Source organism: Equus przewalskii, chromosome 16 (genome assembly GCF_037783145.1).
Source record: "Equus przewalskii isolate Varuska chromosome 16, EquPr2, whole genome shotgun sequence".
NCBI lineage: Eukaryota > Metazoa > Chordata > Mammalia > Perissodactyla > Equidae > Equus > Equus przewalskii.
Window position 1 is genome coordinate 27,329,384 of NC_091846.1, and position 23,649 is coordinate 27,353,032.

The following is a 23,649-nucleotide window of genomic DNA, read 5'->3' on the forward strand; positions in this document are numbered from 1 at the left end:
CTTTTAAAACAGTATAAGGAGAGCAATGTATATTTCTATTTCTCTGTGTATTGATATCACACGGTTTACGTAGCACGAAGAGAAAACTAGCTAATTTGGATTTTATTACCCATCAGATAATTTGGTTTTTAAAATAACTATTTTTCACTCTGTGCTTGCTTGGATATTCGCTAAAATGTCCATGCCTTGAGGGGCCAGCCCCTTGACGTAGTGGTTAGATTCAGTGTGCTCTGCTTCAGCAGCCCTGGTCCACAGGTTTGGATCCTGGGTGTGGACCTACATCATTTATCAGCCATGCTGTGGCAACGACCCACATATAAAGTGAAGGAAGATTGGCACAGATGTTAGCTCAGGGCTAATCCTCCTCAAGCATAAAAAAGAGGAGGATTGGCAACAAATGTTAGCTTAGGGCTAATCTTCCTCAGGAAAAAAGACGTTCATGCTTGGAACTTAAGTAGGAAGACAGTGAAATGCTCTGCATTCTTCCCCCAACAAATGGTATTCGTTGAATTACCTACAACAAGGAAATACAGCTGAGGAGTGGTTTCAGGACTGTATTTCCAATGTTACTGGAGATTTTAAAAACAAAGAAATGACCTAAAGGAAGTCACTAGGGGATAAGCCAAGCAAAAACGTGTTTTCATTTTTTCAACTTCAACATGTATTTTCTGTTGGCTGACTGCAAATAGCTGGAAAGCTGGTTTTGGCCTATGTCAAAGGCAGTAAAATAAGTGCCTTTCACGGAGGTGTCCACTGTCTAATCGTGGGAAACGGGAATCTACATCATGTAGATTTGTCTAATGGTCACCCAGAGCAGCATCTGCTGCTCAGGTGCCAGCTAGAGATAATCCCATGAAAGAAAATCTGGCACCAGTACTCATATGTTATTTTCTGAAGCCAATTTACATTTTGTGCTTTTGTTTATCTGAGCCAAAACAGCATAAACAATGCCAAACCCAGTTTTCTGATTATTTTCAGGCTGATTGAATCTGGCATATGACATGGTTTTATCTAATTAACCCACATGTGGTACAAAACAAAACAAATTTGAAATGGAAAGCTCTTTCTGCCTTTATTGAAAGACTGAGGTGAATATATAATTATTTTGTCCTTGTCTCTCAGCCAAATTTATAGTTGAGAGAGGAGGTCTTTTTTTACTAGATAGGAAAACAAGTTCTGTGTATTACCTGTCTATTATAACTAAAATTTATTATGTCTTACATTTTTCCAAGTCCAGCCCTTCCCTTTTCTCTCTTTGTCCCAAAAAGGGGAGAAATGTGGGGAAAATGCATTTTTAATTGTGGTATAATGAGAAATACATTTGGTCTTTGTCCCTGGTTCCTATCACAGAGGTCTTAAAACCCCTAGAATTTCCTGAGTGATAGGAATGTCTTTTGTAATTCGTAAGGAGCTGCTTTTGTGTGTGTCCGTGTGAGGAAGATGGTCCCTGAGCTAACATCTGTGCCAGTCTTCCTCTACTTTGTATATGGGGTGCTCCTACAGCATGGCTCAATGAACAGGTGTAGGTCCGTGCCTAGGATCTGAACCTGCAAACCCCAGCCCTGAAAGGGAGCCTGCCACCTTAACCACTATGCCACCAGGCTGGGCCCCATAAAGGGCTGCTTTGGAGCACATCTGAGTTTATGCTAATAAGGTGACTTAGGGTGGGGCCCCTAGATAGCCTTAGGATGGGGCTAGTCATCAGAAAGACCTAGTGATTAAAAAGTTGGAACTTTCAGCTCCACCTGCCAACCTCTGGGAATGAGAAGGGGGAAGCTGCAGATTAAGCTCTATAAAAACTTTGAGCAAGGACGTTTGATGAGCTTCCAGGTTGGTGAATTCATCCACATGCCAAGACGGTGGCACACCCCAGTTCAAGGGGACAGGAGCACCTGCACTTGAAACTCTTCTGGATCTCACCCTATGTACCTCTTCATCTGGCTGTTCATCTGTATCCTTTATAATCAACTGACAGACATAAGTAAATATTTCTCTGAGTTCTGTTGGTCACTCTAGTAAATCAAACCTGAGGAGGGGGTTGTAGGAACTCCTTATTTATAGCCAAGCAGTCAGAAGGACAGGTAACAACCTGGACTTGCAATTGGCATCTGAAGTGGGACATGGGCATGTAGTCTTGTGAGGCTCAGCCCTTAACCTATGAGATCTGATGCTGTCTCCAGGTAGCGTCAGAATTGAATTAAATTGTAGGACACTGTTGGGGAGGAAAAATTTCTCCTCTATCTTTTCAAGTTCTGGCTGGTCTAAAAATTAAATTGACAGGAGACAGATTAACAAGAGACTACTGTTGATGAAAATAATCCATAACCAATCTATAAATGAAAATTTGGGAGAGTTTATTCTGAGCTAAAATCTGAGGACCAAGGCCTGGGAGAGTCTTTCGACAAAGGAACAGAGCACTCCAAAGAAGTGGGGGTATACAGGGTGGTTATATACCCTCAAAGAGGGTGTTTCACATATGATTGAAATGTCCCTCTCACAATAGTCACAAAATTGCCCTGCCGGCACAGCATTTGATGGACACAGCAGGTAGTGGGTCTGCTATCTCAGCATGCGTAGCAGGAAGCAAGTCTATTGTCTCGAGCTGGGTGGTCACAGGTGAGAGCAGCAATCAGTTCCTAGCCTAAGGAAAGATGCTTAATCCTTAAAGAAATGCCAACATTGGGAGGGGGAGAGAAGTTGCACCTTTATCTCAAGGGCCTTTGTTCTTGCCATAGGGAATATCTAAAGCAGATATACAATGCATGCTCAACGGCCACGGTCAGGTCAGGCCCTTTTGGAAAGACAAGGTCAGGCTGAATTAGGTTTACACCAAATGGCTTCCTCATATACTCCAATATCCTATTGCTTGCCATTTTTATTTGTCACTATCAAACTAAATTCTATGCTTATGGGAACCCCAAAGATATGAGATTCCCAAACATTCAGCCACTTGAGGCTTATATGCAGTCCTGAGCTAAGGGGAAGGGGGCTAAGGATCTGGGATGAAAAAAGGAGAGGAATGGAAGATGGGAAAAGTAAATGTTTGGTAAACAAATATTTGCCATGCTCTGCAGAGACAATGGGACACAGAGAAGACTTTATCAAACAGGCCTTGCTAAGTTTCCCCCAGTCTACCACACCTAGCTCAAATTCTTTATAGAGATCTCTGATGATAGCTTTTCATCCTGGAACAAGCTCTTTATCTAAATTATCTTAGGCAGTTAAGGGGGAGGTAAAAAGCAAAACTTCCTGAATTCTGTTTCTTAAAAAAAACGTCTTTCTGTTCCTTAAAAATAACCAGCTTAAAATAATCCTCATGCCAAAGAGACACATTTTGGGGTGGCAAATTTTGCTCCCCTACAACACCTCACTGGTTTTGCAGAATTGTTTGGTGTGGGGAAACCATGCTCACACACACACACACACACACACACACACACACACACACACACGTCTGGTGACCAGAAGTGTTAGAAGTGTTCTATGTGAGTAGTAAAGGAGAAACACACAAGAGTGTTTTTTTCCTTTATACTAGTAAACATATGGGCTGTTTGTAAAAAAAAAAAAAAAAAAAAAAATCTCAAAACTGGATGAGAGAGCTATCATATTTTTAAGAAGAATGTTAGGCAAAGTAGAAGTTCAGCTATCAATTTAGAGTTGTAATTCTTCCATCCTTACTATATCATAAGATGGTGGTCTGAAAGCAGGCATCACATTCCTCATCCAGAATTCCTCATCTAGAATTGCTTCAGAATGTCTAACATAATGATGAGTACAGTAGTACCCAGTAAAGTGCTGTTTCACATTGATGGCAGCAATAACATTGTTAGAGTAGGAAGTGGTACATACACACCATTTTTTTTAAGACAGAAGAATTAGTCTCTAAAATGATGCTAAAGAATAAAATGTACTTAAACATAATTCCTCTAGAGTAGGGTGGGAGGAAGGCAATAAGACAGGGGTAACTTGGCAGGCATGGCCACCATGGATGGTGAGGTCTCAGTTTAGGGGTTATCTCAACCAGTGAGGTTTACTATACGTGATGGGGTCAGGGGTGGTGGGAACTCAACCAGTGCACCCTTGTGTGCTGTGGGGCCAAGGTGAGGAGAGATGACCCACACAGTGAAGAGGCTCGTTACATATGAGAGGCTGAGCCAATATGTAAATATCTTGAAGATAAGGGGAATCAGATTATTAATTTTTGAAGGTACAAATACGAAAAAGGAAAGATTAGAAAAACCCTGTGATATTTGATCAGAATTAGTGTAAACTCACTTTTATATTTATATCAATGTCTGTCTGTATTAGTTTTTATTGCTGCTGTAACAAATTACCACAAACTTAGTAGCTTGAAAAACATCCATTTATTAGCTCATAGTTCTGTAGGTCGGAAATCCAAAGGGGCTCAGCTGGGTTCTATGCTCAGGGTATTACAAGACCAAAATCAAGGTATCATCAGGCTGGGCTCTTATCTGGAGGCTCTGGGAGAGAATCTGCTTCATTCAGGTTGTTGGCAGAACTTAGTTCCTTGCAGTTGTAGGACTGAGGTCCCTGTTTTCTTTCTGGCTATAAGCCAGGGCCATCTTCAGCCACTTGAGGCCACTTCCATCCTTCAAAATATTGCCTCAACACCCTCAAGATGGAAATAGTAGGGGCCGGCTCCGTGGCTGAGTGGTTAAGTTCGCGCGCTCCACTGTGGCAGCCCAGGGTTCGGATCCTGGGCGCGGACATGGCACCGCTCATCAGGCCACATTGAGGCGGTGTCCCACATCCCACAACTAGAAGGACATGCAACTAAGATATACAACTGTGTACAGGTGGGCGTTGGGGAGATAAAAGCAGGAAAAAAAAAAAAGATTGGCAACAGTTGTTAGCCCAGGTGCCAATCTTTAAAAAAAAAAAAAGATGGAAATAGCATGTCCAACCTTCTTGTGCTTCACATCTCTGACTTCCCTTCTGCTTCCAGCTTGAGAAAACTCTGCTTTTAAAAGACTCACCTGAACAGGCCAGGCTTACCTGAATAATCTTAACCTAAGTTCAAATGATTTAGGGCTGTAATTATATCTTCAAAATCCTTCACAGCAGTATCTACATTAATGTTTGATTAAATGAACGAGAGACAAGAATCTTAGGGAAGCTACCTTTAGAAACCTTTCTAAGTTAAAAAATGATTAAAGAAGACAATTTAGGTGATACAAACAAATTTCAACACTTCGTGAAGCTGACAGTCTCCATCTGGAGAACCGCAAAATGGGGTGGAAAGCAGGAAGGTTTTATAGGATAAAACATAAAGATCAAGGAAGAGAAAAATAAAGAATATCTGATTGACTGGGGCCACATAGTCAACCTTTTTTTTGAAGTGAGAAGAACAGGGAAATAAGTACAGAGCCCAGAGTTGGCTTGGCATGTGGGGACTGGCTTACCAGATATACTGTGTTTCTGGTCAAGCAGAGCATTTACAGGGACACGAAAGTTATCTAAGTTTCAGTTTCCTGCCCTGGCACCCTGGGCAGGAGTGGCTCCATCTTGGGCCTAGAAATTTATTTTAACAATACCATCTATTTATCAATGGGTCCATAGATATCTGTATGGATAGATACAGAAACAGAAATATATGTATATTTTTCCCATGTATGTCTTCTGAAAGAGCCTAGAAGCAATGACACCCGAGTAAAAATGAGCAGACCTTGCACCCAATGTTGGTTTTTAAATACCAGTCATCACTGAAAGGAAACAAGGCTCTTTGGAGAAATGGATCATTCAATGGCTGAAGCAGGAAAAGTACAAGGTAAGCCTGGAACGTCTCATTGTAGCGGAAAGTAAGGAATTGCTCAAAGTATGATGGGGACGTGTTAAAAGGATAAAGGGGCCAGCATGAAGGGGTTCTCACTCACCAAGTGTGACAAACAAAATAAATAATGATAGTAATGGATTATAACCTGTTGAATAAAATAAATATCCATGAGTCTTATTTGTGTAAATGAATACATAAGGTAAAAGGGAAAGTTCTTCCTTTAAGCAAAATGTCAGCTAGTAAATGTTGAAGGAATGTTGGAGTTAGAAATTACTATTTTGTGACCACAAATGATTCAGGCAAAAAATATCAGTGGATGCTAAAACCAGTGGGTAAAAGTTTGATGAGGAACAGGACAGTTATATAGTCTCAAAGTATCTCCCCACAAATTGCACATCAATTGCTTATCCATTATTCATTAACTATACAGTAGAGAACCCAGCATGTACCATCTTAACAAGTGATAATAGTCAGTATTGCCAATAATGGGACAAACTGCCATCATGTTTCCCAGTACGATGCACTGAGAAAAACAGAGCAGAGCATCGCTCCTGTGGTATTCCTGCCCAGATGAATAGCTTTATTTGAATCTTGAGGAAACATCAGATAAACTTTTGCAAAGAGCACTCTGCAAAGTTACTGGCCTGTACTCTTCAAAAATGTCAAGGTCATTAGAGACAAGGAAAAATTGGGAACAGTTCCAACTTGAAAGTGATCAGAAATGCAACAACTAAGTGGTCCTAGAATGGATCCTGGATCATGAAGAAAAAGGGGCAAAAGGGAAGAAGTTTGCTTTTTGTTTGTTTGGGATTTTTTGTTATGAATGAATTTTGGAACAACTGGCAAAATCAGATGGAAGTTGTGCCTTCGATGGTAATATATATCGATGTTAATTTCTTAATTTTTATAGGTTTACTATGGTTATGTAGAAGAGTGTCTTTATTTTTAGGAAATGCACACTGAAGTGTTTAGGAGTAGTGAGGCTATCTGTGTACAACTTACACTACAGTGGTTCAGCAAAAAAAATTTTAAAACCCTGTCTTGGGTTGAATTGTTTCCTCCAAAGAGATACGTTAAAGACCTAAGCCTGTGCTTGTAAACGTGACTTTATTTGGAAATGGGGCCTTTGCAGATGTAATCAAGTTAAGATGAGGTCATACTGGATTAGGGTGGGCCCTAAATAAAATGAGCTGTGTCCTTATAAGGAGAGAGAGATTTGGAAACACATGGACACACAAAGAAGAAGGCTATGTGATCGCAGAGGCAGAGACTGGAGTGATGCAGCTATAAGCCAAGAAATGCTAGGGATTTCCAATAAACGCCGGAAACTGAAAGACAAGCATGAGACGGATGCCTCCTCAGAGCTTCCAGAAGGAACCAACCCTGCCACGGTCTTGATTTTGAACTTCTAGCCTCCAGAACTGTGAGGGAATAAATATCTGTCGTTTTAAGCCACCCAGTTTGTGGTACTTTGTTATGGCAGCCCTAGGAAACTAATACAAACTCTTCCTTGCTGTTAACATCAGCATCTTATGTATATGATTTTCTGGACTTAAATATTCTAGAAGCAATTGAAAGAGATATACCAGATTGTATTGCTATGTACACGAAAGAAAAATTTCATTTTTCTATGTACCTATCTTTCATCCAGATACCTATGGGAGACTTGCATGTGATGTCACTGTATTTGCTTGGTCTGAATGTTTGTGCCCCCTGACCCCCCAAATTCATAGGTTGAAATCCTAACCCCCAAAAGTCATGGTCTAGTAGGTGGGGTCTTTGGGAAGTGATAGGTCACGAGGATGGAGGCCTCATGAATGGGATTAGTGCTCTTCTAAAAGAGATTCCACAGAACTCCTTAGCCCAGTTCCACCATGTGAGGATACAACGTGAGGTCTGTGACCTTGAAGAGGACCTTCACCCAACCATGTTGGCACCCTGATCCCAGACTTCCATCCTCTAGAACTGTGAGGAATAAATTTCGGCTATTTATATGCCACCCAGTCTGTGGTATTTCGTTATAGCAGTCCGAATGGACTAAGACAGTATCTTTTAATCCTCACTTCCTTGCTGGATAGTATCTCCTTTAAATGTCCAATATGATAAAACAGAGTTAGGTGGTGGAGAGAGCAGTAGAGAGTTAGATGAATTAGATTTGAAGCCTGCTTTTGGATCTAACACAACACAGGCAAAAATGTCTAAGAATGTTTGATACACAATAGTACCCTGGTAAATGTAGATGAAAATGTGTCTCACTTATTACTCAATGATTATGAGCTGCTTGCTTTATCTCTAAAATTGAGAAACTAACATTCTTCACAGTTTATACCAAGATAAATAATGACATAATAAATGTAAAATTTCTTTTTAACTTCTCAACCCTACTGTAGAGAACACTTACCTTATCTGTAAGAATGTTGCCATCTTACTAATATATGCTGTAATACTATTTGCAGATCCAGATTATCAAGTGTGCCATTGTTAACTTGTTAGCTAATAACTATAACAAATCATTTTATAATTTACAATGTGGAATGATCACATTTGGCCCTGAAATCGCTTAAAAGCAAATGGGTAGGCGAGGTTTTATAAAGAAGGGAACTGGGGCTCAGAGGGGTCAAGTAATATGCTCAGGGTCGTGTAGCATTTAAGAAGAAGAGACAATATGGATAACTTTCTTTTTCAAAATTCCTAAAATACCAGTGTCAGTCATCTCTTTAGAACACAGCCTAGCATTCTGGCCAGAATTAACCATATGGTTTGAAGGACAGATTGTTGATGGCACCTGAGAACTAACCCACCTATTACTAATTATAACAGGATACATTTGATTGCTTCATTTATTTTCCCAGTGGGTTTAAAATTCAGCCTTGGCATTCCATAACCCAGAAGCACATTTTTCCTAGAGTAAATGTGACCTATAAGGGAATAACAGAGTGATGATCCAAGGCCTTTTGCCTCAGAAAAAGCATTGCTGACAAACACAACTAGGAAATAGAAAATGTGTTTTTGTTGGGTCTCGACTTTGTTTTTGTTTTGCCAGATTTTGTGTGAATATGTGAGGTTTTGAGACAGAGTCTGCTGGATTGTTTTAACCCAAATTGAGCCCCCAAACCTCCAAATAATACCAACATAGTACAAACTGTACTGCTTTTCTAACATTTTACTTGTTCTTCCTACATTATAGCCATGATAATTTATTGAAAGCAAAACGGACTTAGGATGATGTGGGTTTGCTCTTCAAAATACTTTTATTTTTCACAACACTGCCACAAACCCCATCTCATCGATGTCATATGCCTGTACTCCAGCCACAAGAACAGTGTGACCTTTTGGGGTCAGCTGCATGATGTCCAAATGGAATGATACTCTGACAAATAGACATACCAGATATGTGTTTGGAAGGAGTTCTCAAAGTTCTGTGTAAACAGTTAGGAATTTCTTACATCAATAGACAACTTTTATATCTTTACTTTTTCCACATTCTTCTGAAAGGCATCAAGTATTAAATTCACTACCATAGCCTATGTTTTAGTGCGGTCTGTGTACACATTTCGTCATCCTTCCATTACAGACCCGCTGATGATTCTTTTGCTATATTCTACAATGCCTACTCCATCACAAACTACAAAAAAGCCCAAATTGTCATCTGTCTTCACATAGCCTTGTGATCCTAGCCTAATGTTCTGAGAAATGACCTACTAGAAGCAATTTAAAATATATGTTCAAGACTTCTCCCTACACTATGTCTGTTTTCCAGCCTTCTAAGCTGTCATCCTATTACAGTTTAGTAACTTCTCTCTAATGTCTTTCTGGACAAAAAGCAAACTAAGAGCTGCCCCTAGAGGTGCTGATATGATGACTTATTGACTGTAGTGGTCTTCATCTACAGTGCTGATTCTCAGCCTTGGCTGTACATCGGAATCCCTGGCAAGCATCTAAAACTGCCAGTGTCTAAGCTGTACCTCAGACTAATTACATCAGAATTCTAGGGGGGGACCCAAGCCTCAGTGATTCTAAAGCTCCCCAAGTGATTCCAAAGCCAACATTGAGACCCACTGAGCTAGAATATATAGGGCTGGTTTACCAGCTGCTAGTCAACAACTTTTCCACCTTGTCTATGACCATGTTCCTGATTGGACTTGAGATTTGGAGGTTCAGACATGTCTATCTGTTCTTACACTCTCAGTGTTGACCGCAAATCACTGGAACATTGGCTTATTTCACTCACCCCTGGACAGCCATGCATTCTTTTTTTTTGAGGAAGATTAGTCCTGAGTTAACACCTGCCGCCAATCCTCCTCTTTTTGCTGAGGAAGACTGGCCCTGAGCTAACATCCGTGCCCATCTTCCTCCACTTTATACATGGAACGCCTATCACAGCATGGCTTGCTGAGTGGTGCCATGTCCATACCCGGGATCCGAACTGGCGAACTCGGGGCCACTGAAGTGGAATGTGTGCACTTAACCGCTGCGCCACCAGGCCAGCCCCCACCCATGCATTCTTACTGACTGACCAACCTGGACCTGGAGTGAGCCGGGAAAAAATTCTAGTTCTCTTTCAATATCTTTTCTTCTCTTCCATAGTGATAAAATTGCTTCTATAATTTAAAGCTAGGGAAAGGGCCACCCAAACTCTCTTTTCCATCTAACCTCACTCATCATAGATAATCTCATCCAATTATTTGGCTTTAAATACACTCTATATACTAATAAATTCCAAATTTATATCTTCAGTCTGGATATCTTCCCTGAACCTACACTTGTACTTCAAAAACTTACTCTACTTAGATGTGTATTAGGCTTTTAAACCTTAACATGTCATAAAGTGAGCTCATGACTATACCTCTCCTCACCACGAACACCAGAAATGTCCCTCTCACAGCCTTCCCCAACTCAGTTAACGGCAACGCCAACCTTCCAGCCACTAATGTCAAAAGCCTTGAAATCGTGCTTGACCCTTTCTCTACAACTCACATCCAATCTGTTCCTGTTCATCCTACTTTCAAAATCCTGTTCATTATACTTTTAAAATATACCCAGAATTTGGCCATTTCTTACTACCTCTACTGCCATCATGCTGGCTCAAGCCACCATTGTTTCTCATCTGGATTACTGCAACAGCCTCTCAACTTATCTCCCTGCTTCCACCCTTTCTTTCCTTCAATCTATTCTCAAAGAATCATTGGAGGCCACCTTGGACACTGGCTAGCACAGTATGCCCACGGTCCCCAAAGATTCATATCTCTCCCACATGCAAATATACTCACCTCCTCCCAAGCCCCCAAAGTCTTATACCTTTAGAGCATCAGCTCAAAATCTAGAATCTTGTCATGCAAATCAGGTCTGGTGCAGGTGGGGCTCCTCACATGTAGTTTCTTAGATAAAGTTCCTCCAGTATAGTTTCTGTTGACCTGAAGACCTCTGAAGCAAATGGACAAGTTATCTGCCCTCAATGTACCCATCATAAAATAGTGGGATATGCATAGGATAAGCAGTATAGATATTCTGTTCAAAGGGGAAAAATGAGAGGCACATTTGTGTCACTGGACTATAGCAATTCTGAAATCCAGCAACGTACAGATTGGCACTTCCTTGACTAGGACTCAAGACATGGGAATAATTCTTTGCGGCATTTAGTTACACCCTCTGGGTTTTAAGTTCTGCCCTTTGAGTTATCTTCCTTTTTCCATGAAAGGTAGCCCATGTGTGCAATTGTGTGGTTTTCCCAGCCTGATTCCTGTCAGTGCAAGACTTCTATTCATTTTGTAATATATTTGTCTCAGTCCAAACTGGTGGTGTTTCTGCAAATACAATTCTCTTAAAAAGTCTAAGGCTTTTTCATAAAAAATATGAATCTCATCCATCCATTGGACAAAAAACACACCTTGACTTTTCTACTTTGGGCTTCTGCTGAGACTGTTGAAGGCCAATACCGTTAAGCTTCTGAAAGTTTTATTCTTTGACTGAAAGAGTACCTGAGGCATATATTGTCTTAGATTATTCTGATGTCTTAAAAAAGGAATTAACAGCAACTCTGTCAGCATCCTCTTTAGATCAGGCTTTCCTGATGGTACTGATTTCATCTCTTCAGGGAGCCATTTCTTAATTTTACCATAGTTTGCCATTGAGAGAAGTTGGGAATTGCAAAACTAGAAAGTCCTGGCTTCTTTTTGCTTAATAATCCTTCATTTAGGTTATCTCTCTCCTCTCACATTTTACTGTAAGCAGCAAGAATAAATCACGCAGGATCTTCAACATCCTGCCTGGAAATCTCCTGAGCTAGCTCACTCAGTTCGTTAGGTGCATTTTCTACTTTCCACATTACCATAGGTAACAGTGTTGCTAAGCTCTCAGTACATAACACAGATCCATTATTCTCCACTTCCTGATAATTTTTTCTCTAATCTTTCACTAGCAGCCTCCTCAGTGGCTAATAGGCTTCTACTAACAGTCTCTCTAATGCTCCTAAATTTGCACTAACATTCTCCTCAAAGTCCTTCCAGCTCCTGCCCTTTGACCAGTTCCAGAGCCAAGCCCATATTTTCCTTTTTTGTTAGACTGCACCATACTTCCAAGTACTAAAATCTATATTATGTATCTACTGCTGCATTACAATTTATGCCAAATTTGGGGTGCAAAGCAAGAATCACTGCAGGTAATCTTGAGACCCACCTACCACAGTACTTACCAATATCTAACACGCTACATATCTGACTGACTTACTCTGTTGGTTGTCCATCTGGAATGAAAGCTTCACTATGGCAGGACTTTTTGATGGGTTGATTCACCACTCTATCCCCCATGCCTGGAACAGTGGCTGGTATATACTAAGTACTCAATAAATATGTTTTTTTTTTTATTGAGTTATTGATAGGTTACAATCTTGTGAAATTTCAATTGTACATTAATGTTTGTCAGTCATGTTGTTGGTGCACCACTTCACCCTTTGTGCCCACCCCCCACCCCACCTTTCCGCTGGTATCCACTAAACTGTTCTTGGTCCATAGTTTTAAATTCCTCATATGAGTGGAGTCATACACAGATTATCTTTCTCTTGCTGGCTTATTTCACTTAACATAATTCTCTCAAGGTCCATCCATGTTATTGCAAATGGAATGATTTCGTTCTGTTTTGCAGCTGAGTAGTATTCCATTGTATATATGTACTACATCTTCTTTATCCATTCGTCTGTTGATGGGCACTTAGGTTGCTTCCACGTCTTGGCTATTGTAAACAGTGCTGCAATAAACATTGGGGTGCACAGGACTTTTGGGATTGCTGACTTCAGGCTCTTTGGATAAATACCCAGTAGTGGGACGGCTGGATCGTATGGTAGTTCTATTTTTAGTTTTTTGAGGAATCTCCATACTGTTTTCCATAGTGGCTGCACCAGTTTGCATTCCCACCAGCAGTGTATGAGGGTTCCTTTTTCTCTGCAACCTCTCCAACATTTGTTGCTATTAGTTTTAGATATTTTTGTCATTCTAACGGGTGTAAGGTGATATCTTAGTGTAGTTTTGATTTGCATTTCCCTGATGATCAGCGATGATGAGCATCTTTTCATGTGCCTATTGGCCATCAGTATATCTTCTTTGGAGAAATGTCTGTTCATGTCTCCAGCCCATTTTTGATTGGGTTGTTTGATGTTTTGTGATTGAGTTGTGAGAGTTCTTTATATATTAAGGATATTAAGCCTTTGTCAGATATATGACTTGCAAATATTTTTTCCCAGTTAGTGGGTTGTTTTTTCAATAAATATGTTTTGAATGACTGAATTAAGACTACATTTCTTGGCCTCTCTTGTAACTAGGTTTGGCCATGTAACTAAATTTTGACCAGTGAAATGTGAGCAAAAGTGATGAGTACAAGGCAATCTCTATGTTACACACCTAAACGGCATGGACTTTTCCTCCAGTTTCCTTTCCCACTTCCTCATTGGCTAGAATGTTTATGCTTCAGATGTAGATAAGGGAAACACCCTAGAGAGGGCAAAGTCACACAACAGAAGCCTGGACCCTTGACACCATAGAGTCACTATACTCACCCTGGCCTGCATGTGCCAGGACTGGCACCTAAGAGCAAATTTCTAAGCAAATTAAACTGTGTTTAAACCATGGTTATTTTGAGTCTCTACTATTGCAGCTGAACCTATAGTTTAAACAATATAAGTTACATGAGTGAGGGGGGTTAGATAGAAGTGCAATGATAGCTGAAAATAGCTGGAGGAAGTAAGACAATGGACAACTAGCACTTAGAGAATGACAAATATAGACCTCCTCAAATATAGCATTATATTGTAGGAATATACCATAATTTATTCGTCTATTATTGATAGGCATGTGAGCAGTTTCTTAGTTTCTAATTTTACATTCCTATGAATAGTGCTTATATGAACATTCTTGCACATGACTCGGTGAACACATGTACAGTGAAATGACTGGATATGAAAATGTTCAGCCTTAAAAGATTCTGCAAGTTTTCCAGAAAGGTTGTGCTAATTTACAAGCCCACTAGCAGGGCACAAGAATTTTAGCTGTTTCACATCCCTACAATAGTTTTTCTTTCTTTTTAGCCATTCTGTTGAGTGTGTAGAGGGATTGCGTTATAATTTTAATTTGCATTTCCCCCATGACAAATGACGTAGAGCTCCTTTTCATGTATTTATTAACCATTTGGATATCTTTTGTGTAAAGTGCTTGTTCAAGTATTTTGTCCAGCTCATTTTATTTTCTGAGAGTTTAAATAATAATGATCCCTCCATTTATTGAGTATACTATGTTGGATAGATGGTACTAGGCACTCTGTACTTATCTAATATGTACAACAGCAATACTCTGTAGGGCTATGACTCAGTCTCATTTTATAGTTGAGGAAACTGAGGCCCTGAGATGTTCAGTAATTCAACCCAAAGTCTGCAGGTCTAAGTGGTGGAGCCAAGATCTAAACACAGGGCTATCTGACAAAGCCTGAGCTGGAATAGCAACCTCTTGGTTGATAACACAGGAATCACTCCCTTTCTTCAGACTGTGTGTCACTTCATTTCTTAAGCATTTTCATCACCCTTTCTTTGTCAAGGATTTTTTATTGGTACCTCAGGGAGAGGAGCCATGTAGTTGGTGGGCTGCTGAGGACTATTCAGAAGAATCTTAAACTCTAACCTCTGTGATGTGCCTGTGGGGAATCCCGACCCCAAAGCACACTTCTGGAAGCATTCAAATGCCATGGAGATTTCTAATATGACTCCTTCTCCAAGTCAAATCAAATAGGAGAACGCTAGGTTTTGTCCATAGAAATGGAACTCTTGTCAACTTCCAGAAGATATTAAGGATGGAACAGTGTCACAAAATGTCTATGGAGTACTCAGTGCCTTCCAGTTGTACCAACAGAGTTCCAACTTCACTGGGGACTGTACTCTTGTGCCTTTATATGTTGGGAGGTAAAACTATTTACACTGCTTTATTTCTATTCTGAAGGGGATTTCAAGAGAAAACACCCTAAGGATAAAACTCTCTAATGTTTTAGCAATTGAAAGCCTAGAGCTGCTGGAACTGAATCTGAGAACTCTTTGAGGCCAAGTTTAAGTATTATTAGAAAACATATAAAACTCTTGATCGACAGCTCAAAAAATACATGTATCTTCCATTTATACAACATCAAGACAGACTTTACAAACCACTTTCGCATATGTTATCTGATTTGGCCCTCACCAACTCCTGAAGGTAGACTGAACAGATGGTGTTATTATGATTAATATTTCCATCTTACAAGTGAAGCAACCAAAGCTCAGAGAGTTTCAGTGGTTGCCTGAGGTCACAAAACTCTTAAATGGCTCTGCCAGGTCATGTCCTCTGCTTTTTCCCCTGCACCACACACCCTTTTACATACCTAGCGATATTTACAAAGGTCTGTGCGTGCTCACGAAAGAGTTGGCTTAGAGTTAAAACATCAGAACAATTAGGAGCTTCCTAAGAGGGGGCATTTTGGGGAAAGGCACAACGATTGGGTGAAAAAATGGGCAGTGCTGTGGAGAGTTTCTGTTTGATGCAGCTAGCACAGCTAAAGAACCCTTTCGGGGGATCTTTCTCCCCCGCCACTGAGAGTCTTCAGAAGTTTCCTCAAAGTTAAGGGAAATTCCTTTCATCCCTGCAGCCAGCAGAGGTCTTGTGACAGCTACTGCACAGCGTTACAACCCAGAGATGGAAGCAACTTTCTATTCCTCAGATTTGAATTTACAAACAAAGAAATCCAGCCACCTTCCAGATAGGAAATATCATTGAAAGCACATTTCTACATTCTTCATTTCCCCAAGTGACAGTACACATTGTCATCAGAAAAGCAGAGGGAATAAATCCAGGTCTTTCCATTCTTAAGTTGAATTCTTTGTGCTACATTATATAGCTCACTATTTTAACACTGTTAAAGAAAAGAGTTTAACCCAAATTTAGTGTGTGTGCTATTTCATCAAAATTTGACAAGCTATATAAAGCACTGTCATTGTATAGATCATCTGATTATGTAATGATAGGGGTGAATATTGGAGTGCTAAGGTTTTTATCAATGTTGATTCCGATAGGTTTAGAACTTTTGACATAACTGTTTTGGAAAATAACACAGCTGCTCACTGGGAAAATCATAATAATGAAAAGCATTCCAAATTCTGAATTTTGTCAGAAGATATATTTTGTCACAATCATCTTCCAAAATGTAAAAGTCTAGATTTGCACTCAGAAAACCTAAATTCACTGCTGGCAAGTCACTTGACTTCTCTAAGTTTCTGTCCCCTTATGTCTAAAATGAGTTGGCTAGATGATCTTAAACATGAAACTAGAATAACAAGGTTCCCTCTGCTCCCCACTGTCACTCCAGGGTCTGACGGAGTAAGTGGAATATGCTTATCATTCAATAAATATTTCTTGAATGAACTTAAGATGACACAACTGTACCATTTCATTATTTTATGGTATAAATTTGAAGAATTTCTGAAGAATATGAAATTGTCACAATATAAATATGCTTACACACAGACACACTTAAAATGAGGAGATACCAAGTATTAGATGAGTTTTACATCACTCCTTCATTAAAAGAGAAAAATAAAAGCTTTAAAATGTCTGCCGGACTAAATCTATTAGATTAACCTGACTTCTCACTGCAGAATCAAATTGAAGGAAGCATGACTTTTTAGAATTTTCAGAAACTAAGATTTTCATTGAGACACTTTATGATGAGAAAAAGCCAAGAGTCTATGTATCTCTACTATCTATATTTATTCACACTAATGAAGGCATGATTTAAGGCAACTAATTTAAAAATCAGCTATATATTTCCATTTATTTCTTTGGAAGATAAAGACACACTTGGACATGTTAGCATTACACCAAATTGGTGCAACTTCTTTCTGATTTAATCCTATCTTAGCTCCCTGGGCTAGCTAAAATTGCTCATTGTAGTCCTGAATTGCCATTTCCCCTCCATGTCTCATTTTACAACATTTTCTTTTGCACATCTTTTTGAATCCTCCGTTTCTTTTCACTCAGCTGCCCTCTTCCCCAACCAAAATGTCTTTTGCTTAGATTAAACTTCCTTATGTAAAGGGATGAATAAATGATTCTTTCCCAGAGGCAGTTATATTTTAAAAGAAAACAATTTCCTAAATGAATCTCTAATTGGCCAAATTTCAGGCAATTTAACAATATCACTAGATTTCAGGTGTTCCCATATCCCTTAAAATATGTCAGTAATTGTCTGGCACAATGGTTCTTCAAAGTTTTTAAGTCATGGAACTCTTGTTTCAAACAAAATCAGGCAGCAGTCCCATGCAGGGAAGAGGGAAGGCTAAAGTACTCTTGTTGAAGCAGAGATGGGGGTCAAAGACCTTCCCCATACACCCTGCTTCTCTCCACCAGCCATTGCTGCAGACACCTGTGCCCCAGAACAACCCCGGTAAAAGGCCAGCCCGGATTCTCACACAAATGCACACGCATAAAGTGAGAGAACGTGTGATACACAGGTAGATAAGCTACTCTTGAGCACCCTAAAAGAGCTGTAGATGTTTACTTAATAAAAAATCATATTCACATTTTTTTAACACTTTGAGAATGTAGCCAAATGAGAAGTGAACAAAGTAAGCGATTTAGATTTTGCCTATTATCCTCTGTTTCTATCTCACGTTTGAAACTTTGGTGTGTTATATGGCTGGGTTGTAAAATAAATATGGTCAACGAGGTGTAATTCCTAAAGTCAGTATTATATTACTAGCTCCTTTAAGAGAGCTGGTTTTCCCCTAATTTGGATTTTCCCTTGCTCAAATTTTGATTTTATCCCACCACCAAAACAATTGCTTTCTCCTCTGAAACAAAAGTTTCAGTGGTATTTTCCCAGCAAAAAGGATTTTGAAGAAGATGGCCTCCACAAAGATTACCCAGATCCACTTTTTGCATTTCTCATCCTGTGGGTACCTTCAACCCAATGGTTCTCAAATCAAACTCTTTCACCTTCCCCCAGCCTGGTTAATCCTATCCCTCTTCCTGGTTAATGGTTAGTGGTGAACGGTTTTGTCACCTACTCATTCGCAAAACTAAAACCTTAAAGTCACCATAAAATCAGCAACAAATTGCTGAGTCTCTAAGCGAGGCATATTATATAGATCAGGATTTCTCAACCTCAGCACTATTAGGTTTGGGGCAGGATGATTCTCTGTTGTGGGGCTGTCATGTACACCGTCGGGTGTTTAGCAGCATCTCTGGCCTCTACACACTAGATGCCAGTGGTCCCCACACACCTCCCCCCATCCCCACCCCTCCCCCCGCCCCCTTGTAGGCTCCACAATAAAAAATGTCTCCAGACATTGCCAAATGTCTGCTGGAGGCAAAATCAACTCCATTTGAGAACCACTGATGTGGATTATCTCTTTATTCCTCACAATACTCCACAAGGTAAGTGTTGCACTTCATTCCGCATTGTGCAGATGTGGAAACTGGGCCTCTGAGGAATTAAGAGTCTTGTCTTTGGTCTTGTGGCTAATGTGTGGCAGAGCTGGGTTTCAAAGTAAAACCTGTCTCCCCTTCTCTCTGGGCCTCTGGTGCTCAGTTCTTCCTTGCATCCAGTCTTTTATCTATGTTGGTCTTTCATTTGGAAAGTCTTCATTTTGCCCCTTGCTATTTCCCATGCTATTGTCTTAGCTCACGCCTGTATTTCTTACCTAGATTATAATAACCGGGCTTTTAGTTTATCTCCCAGATTTCAGGCTCCTCGTGTTTCAATCTCCCTCTCACATTGCTAGGAGAGCTAGCTTTCTCAAACCGTTATTATTATATATCAGCCCTATTGCAAAACTTTCTGTGCCTCCCACATTGCCTACAGTAGCAGTAGTCTCGAAAGGTGGTCCTGGGACTAGCAGCATCTGTATCACCTGGAAATTTGTTAGAAGTGCAAATGCTTGGGTCCTACCACAGACCTATTGAATCAGAAACACAAGGGTTAGGGCCCAGGCATCTGTTTCAACACACCCTCCAGGTGGTCCTGATGCCTGCTATAGTTGGAGAACCTGTGGCCTACTTGATAGAGCTTGAATGCTGTAGGGTAGCCTAGAAACCCTGACTTTTTTCCCCTACCAAGTCTCTTGCCACCTTTCTCCCCTCCTGTCCCACCCCACACTGCCCACCCTTCAATTTCATTCTTTCATTAGCTATCAAACATGCATTTGTCTTTCTGGTCTAAGCACTGATGATGTAAACAGGGCAATCTAGCTCCTAAGTGGCTGGCAGCCCAGGGGCTGGGGTGCTCCAGCTACAGCACCCCACCTGGAGTTAGGTACACACCTTGTCATTTCAAGCCACAAGCCTCTGCCTTTGAGGCTGCTTCTTGGTGAACTCCTACTTGTTTCTTGGCTCATTTTCAAATGTCCCTTTTCCTTGAATTACTCAGAAGGCTAATCCTAGTTTCCCTGAGCATCCCCTAGCCTTACACTTCCTCTTGTTACTTCACTAATCCCACGGTGGCATTAGAGTTTGTCTACCTGTCTGCTAGAATACAGGTTATGCGAGGGAAGAGCCTTCTCTCATCTTTGTGTAGCCAGCGTTGTGACAGTGGAGATCAACCCAGCACACATCAGAATCATCCGGGAGCTCTTGAACATAAACGGATGCCAGGACTCACCCCTAGACCTACAGATACAGAATCTTGCAAATCCATATTTAAAACAATCCCCACACCATAGTTGAATCATTGCACACTGTCTTGCACACAGCAGATATTTAATCAATATTTTTTTTTTTCCTTTTTCTCCCCAAAGCCCCCCGGTACATAGTTGTATATTCTTCGTTGTGGGTCCTTCTAGTTGTGGCATGTGGGACGCTGCCTCAGCGTGGTTTGATGAGCAGTGCCATGTCCGCGCCCAGGATTCGAACCAACGAAACACTGGGCCGCCTGCAGCGGAGCGCGCGAACTCAACCACTCGGCCACGGGGCCAGCCCCTAATCAATATTTTTTGAACGTCTGATCAATCACTTATCAAGGCGCCTGGAGGATCCTCTCTGCCTACCCCTCAGCTTGCTTCTCCAGGTTCTGTTTTCGTTTGCTGTTAATTTCACTTTCCATTTCCTTTAATTTGAAAGTATTTGCACAACAACCAAACAGCAGTCATGACTGACCAAAGGCAAAATTTTATTTAGATGATTTTAATTATTGACCTTATGTCTGGCATCTGAAGGTTAATTGTTCACAGTCTCAAATATCCAGCAGTAGCCTCGAATTAGGGCTACCTGTTGAATAGTCCCCTAAAGTATCTTTCAGGATTCCAGTCACCTCGAGGCTACTTTCTCACGAGGTGTCCGTGGCTGATCATAGCTATCTTTATTATCCTCTAAGGTGGTTGGGAGACCTTACAGACTCACCAGCAACGGGACAAGGCCATCGCGGGCCGGCGGGCGCTGCTACCTGCGCTAAGGTCGGAAAGCGCCTGGGTGGAACTGAACGGGGAAGTCCCCCGGCGGGCTCGGCCTGCAGCTGCTAGCGAGAAATCGAAACTCAGCTGTTGAAACCGCTCCCCGTGCTCTTCGGAATCGCATCTCGAGACTCGCTCAGCGTCCCAGCCCGCATCCCTCCCGCGGCGGCGGCGGCCGGGGACCCGCGGGCTCTGAACCATGTACACCCGCAGTAAGGTAGTGGGCTCCTCCTACCCGGTCCGGGACCCCCCGGAGGGGCGCCGGGAGCGGGACTCCTTACAAGGCCACAGGCAGGATTTGGAGGCGTCCCCTGAGGACCCTTCGCGGGAGAACCGGGAGCACGCGGGCCAGAGCTTGTAAGTATTTCACAACTTGCCTTGGGGGACGGGAGCCCCAGCCCCAGACATACTGACAGGCACCTGCTTGGTCATTGGAGTTTGATACCACAGGGGACCAATAACAGGGTTTTTGAGAGAATGAAGGCTCATTTGCCTAAACAAAAGCACACTTATAAATTGAGTGTGCTAGTACGCGGTCCTTTACTAAAATATGTGAGCCCCATTCCTTTCACGACCACGACTTTCCTGAATCTGGGGACCGGCTACGGAATTGAAAGATACCGGTGTGTAGAAACTGCCTGGGCTTCTTAGTGATTTTCTAGGGATCTCCAGAACTCATACTCTAACTAGTATGAAGATAATTTTTTCCTTACTGTTTAAAAAAAATTGGTGCCCTAAATTCCATCCTCACGTCACCTCCGGGGGGGGGGGTGCCGGGAGGGGAAGAGGAAATTGTGATCAGGGGTAGATCCAAGTGCTGCCTCTAGGAGCAGCTTGCACCCCAACATAACTCTCGGATAAACTAGCCTCTTAGGACCAGAGGAGGGGGACTAAGAGAGGAAGGAGTGAGTGACTGGATGTTTCTTGTCCCTGGAATTAAGTGCTCTACCCAGGAACAGAGAGGTAACATTTATTCTTGGTCTTTGGTTCAGGCACTCCAGTTAGTATCCCAGAAACATGTATTATGCAAAGTGTCACTGATCCTCTTTCCACCCTATAGAATGAGCTGCTTTAACTCAACAGGGCGCTTTGTAAAGACGTTAGCTGCTTTTGAAGTGCTGCCTCTGTGAATTGCAACTGTCCAAATGGTTTCATTTTCAGTTCTCCCTTTTCATCAATGTCTAGACAGGTGAAAGACAAATGCTGGTTGCCAAGGAGCAATATATAACCTTATGACCAATAAATAGATTTTCTTTTATCCCTTAACTTTGGGAAGAATTTGTAAGTACCAGGTATTTGATATTATTCAGTTTAGGTTTATCCTTTGATGGGGTGGGTGATCTGGGAGATTTCAATTAGAAATTGCTGCATTTCTGTCCTCCTCAGAATAAGAGATATCTTGCCACAAAAGAAGCGCATTAATTTCAAGTTACCTACCTCTCTATAAGCTGTAGCATTTAATGTAACAGGTCATGGACATATAGTTTCATGTTGATGATAAACACCATCTACATGCCTTTTTTTCTATGAAAAAGTATCTACTTAGATATAATCATTTATTTGCAAGCTCAGATCATCTCACAAACATTAGCAATTGCATCCATCTGTTTTCTTTTTGATTGTAAATTACCTCAGAATCTTGCTGGACCACATTTCTCAGAGAGGGGCACTTTTCTAATTAATTATCCAGATCTCAGTACCTGAAGGCCTCACTGCATACTATTTTGTGATTTCTAAGATTTGTCTATAGACCATTAGAGAGTACGTGGGAGAGTTCAGTTATCTTTCACAGAACTCTTCTTCCTCTTCTTTTTTTTTTTTCCATGTAACCCAGTTGCAATAAGTAGAGCATTATAATGTACATTCCCTTTTAGATATTTACTATCTAAGCTCCTGTTTGGACCACTCTGAGTTCTACCTACATCTCCATTAGTTACGTATATCTACTGTTTATTCTCGCTTGTCTCCTTTAATGGAAGTGAGAAACCAAGGAAAATGGTTGAATGCAAGTAACATCTCAGTAAAATGCACAACCAAAAAAAGCCATTAAGAAGATTTTATTTGGGGGCCAGCCCCACGGCCAAGTGGTTAAATTCTCGAGCTCTGCTTTGGCAGCCCAGGGTTTCCCCGGTTCTGATCCTGGGCAAGGACATGGCACCACTCATCAAGTCATGTTGAGGCAGCGTCGCACATGCCACAACTAGGTCCCACAACTAAAAATATACAACTGTGTACCAGGGGACTTTGGGGAGAAAAAGGAAAAATAAAATCTTTAAAAACAGAAAAGAAGAAGATTTTATTTTTTTTTGGCGAGAAATTAGAAGCACTTTCTGTTGGAAAATTAAGAAAAAGGAAGGAAAAGTTAAGTGCCTAATAGTAAACATTCATTTATTCACTCTCAATGTGAGCTTATTTATGTGCTAAAGGGTTGGAATTTTGACTGTTTTGTGTGCATCCTTCCACTTATTCATTAGGGAAGCCCCAGTGTGGGCATCGGAGCATGGGCTTTGATGCCTGGCAGACTGGGGTTCAGGTTCTGATTCTGCTATTACTTGTCTCTGAGCTTCGACAAGGTGCGTAGTTGTTTTATGCCTCAGTTTCCTCATTACTTAGAGTGAGATAATACCGATCTCTCAGGGTTTTCTTTTAGTGTGTGTGTGTATGCACGTGTGTACATGCTTGTATGCACAAAACGTGACTTCATGACTGGCAGAAAGCAAACATCCAGGAAATGTAGGGTGCTGAAGCCTTGAATTCATTTTACAGAGGTTTATTGACCAAGTACTATGCTGTTACCCTGAAGTGGAGTGTTTGTGCCTTGTGAAAATATCCTGATTTAAAACATGTGCTTACGTATAAATAAAGAGATTTTAAGGCAGTCTCTTAAAATGATTCCTGAAGACCTCTG

At 41.1% G+C, this 23,649-nt stretch overlaps 1 protein-coding gene across 3 annotated transcripts in view; it reads left to right on the top strand.

The window, feature by feature from the left end:
• The first annotated feature begins 20,231 nt into the window (after positions 1–20,231).
• The window catches only part of EPSTI1 (epithelial stromal interaction 1), an 85,622-nt gene continuing 82,204 nt past the window's right edge, over positions 20,232–23,649 (top strand). Inside the window, exons 1-2 of one of the 3 annotated variants that reach the window (XM_070578380.1) lie at positions 20,232–20,359; positions 20,666–21,098. In XM_070578380.1, coding sequence (XP_070434481.1) covers positions 20,941–21,098 — 158 coding nt within the window. In that variant the 5' untranslated portion in view covers positions 20,232–20,359; positions 20,666–20,940. Of the gene's footprint in view, positions 20,360–20,386; positions 21,099–23,649 lie in introns of those variants that run through there. The other 2 variants (XM_008534505.2, XM_008534513.2) reach the window with 2 other exon arrangements.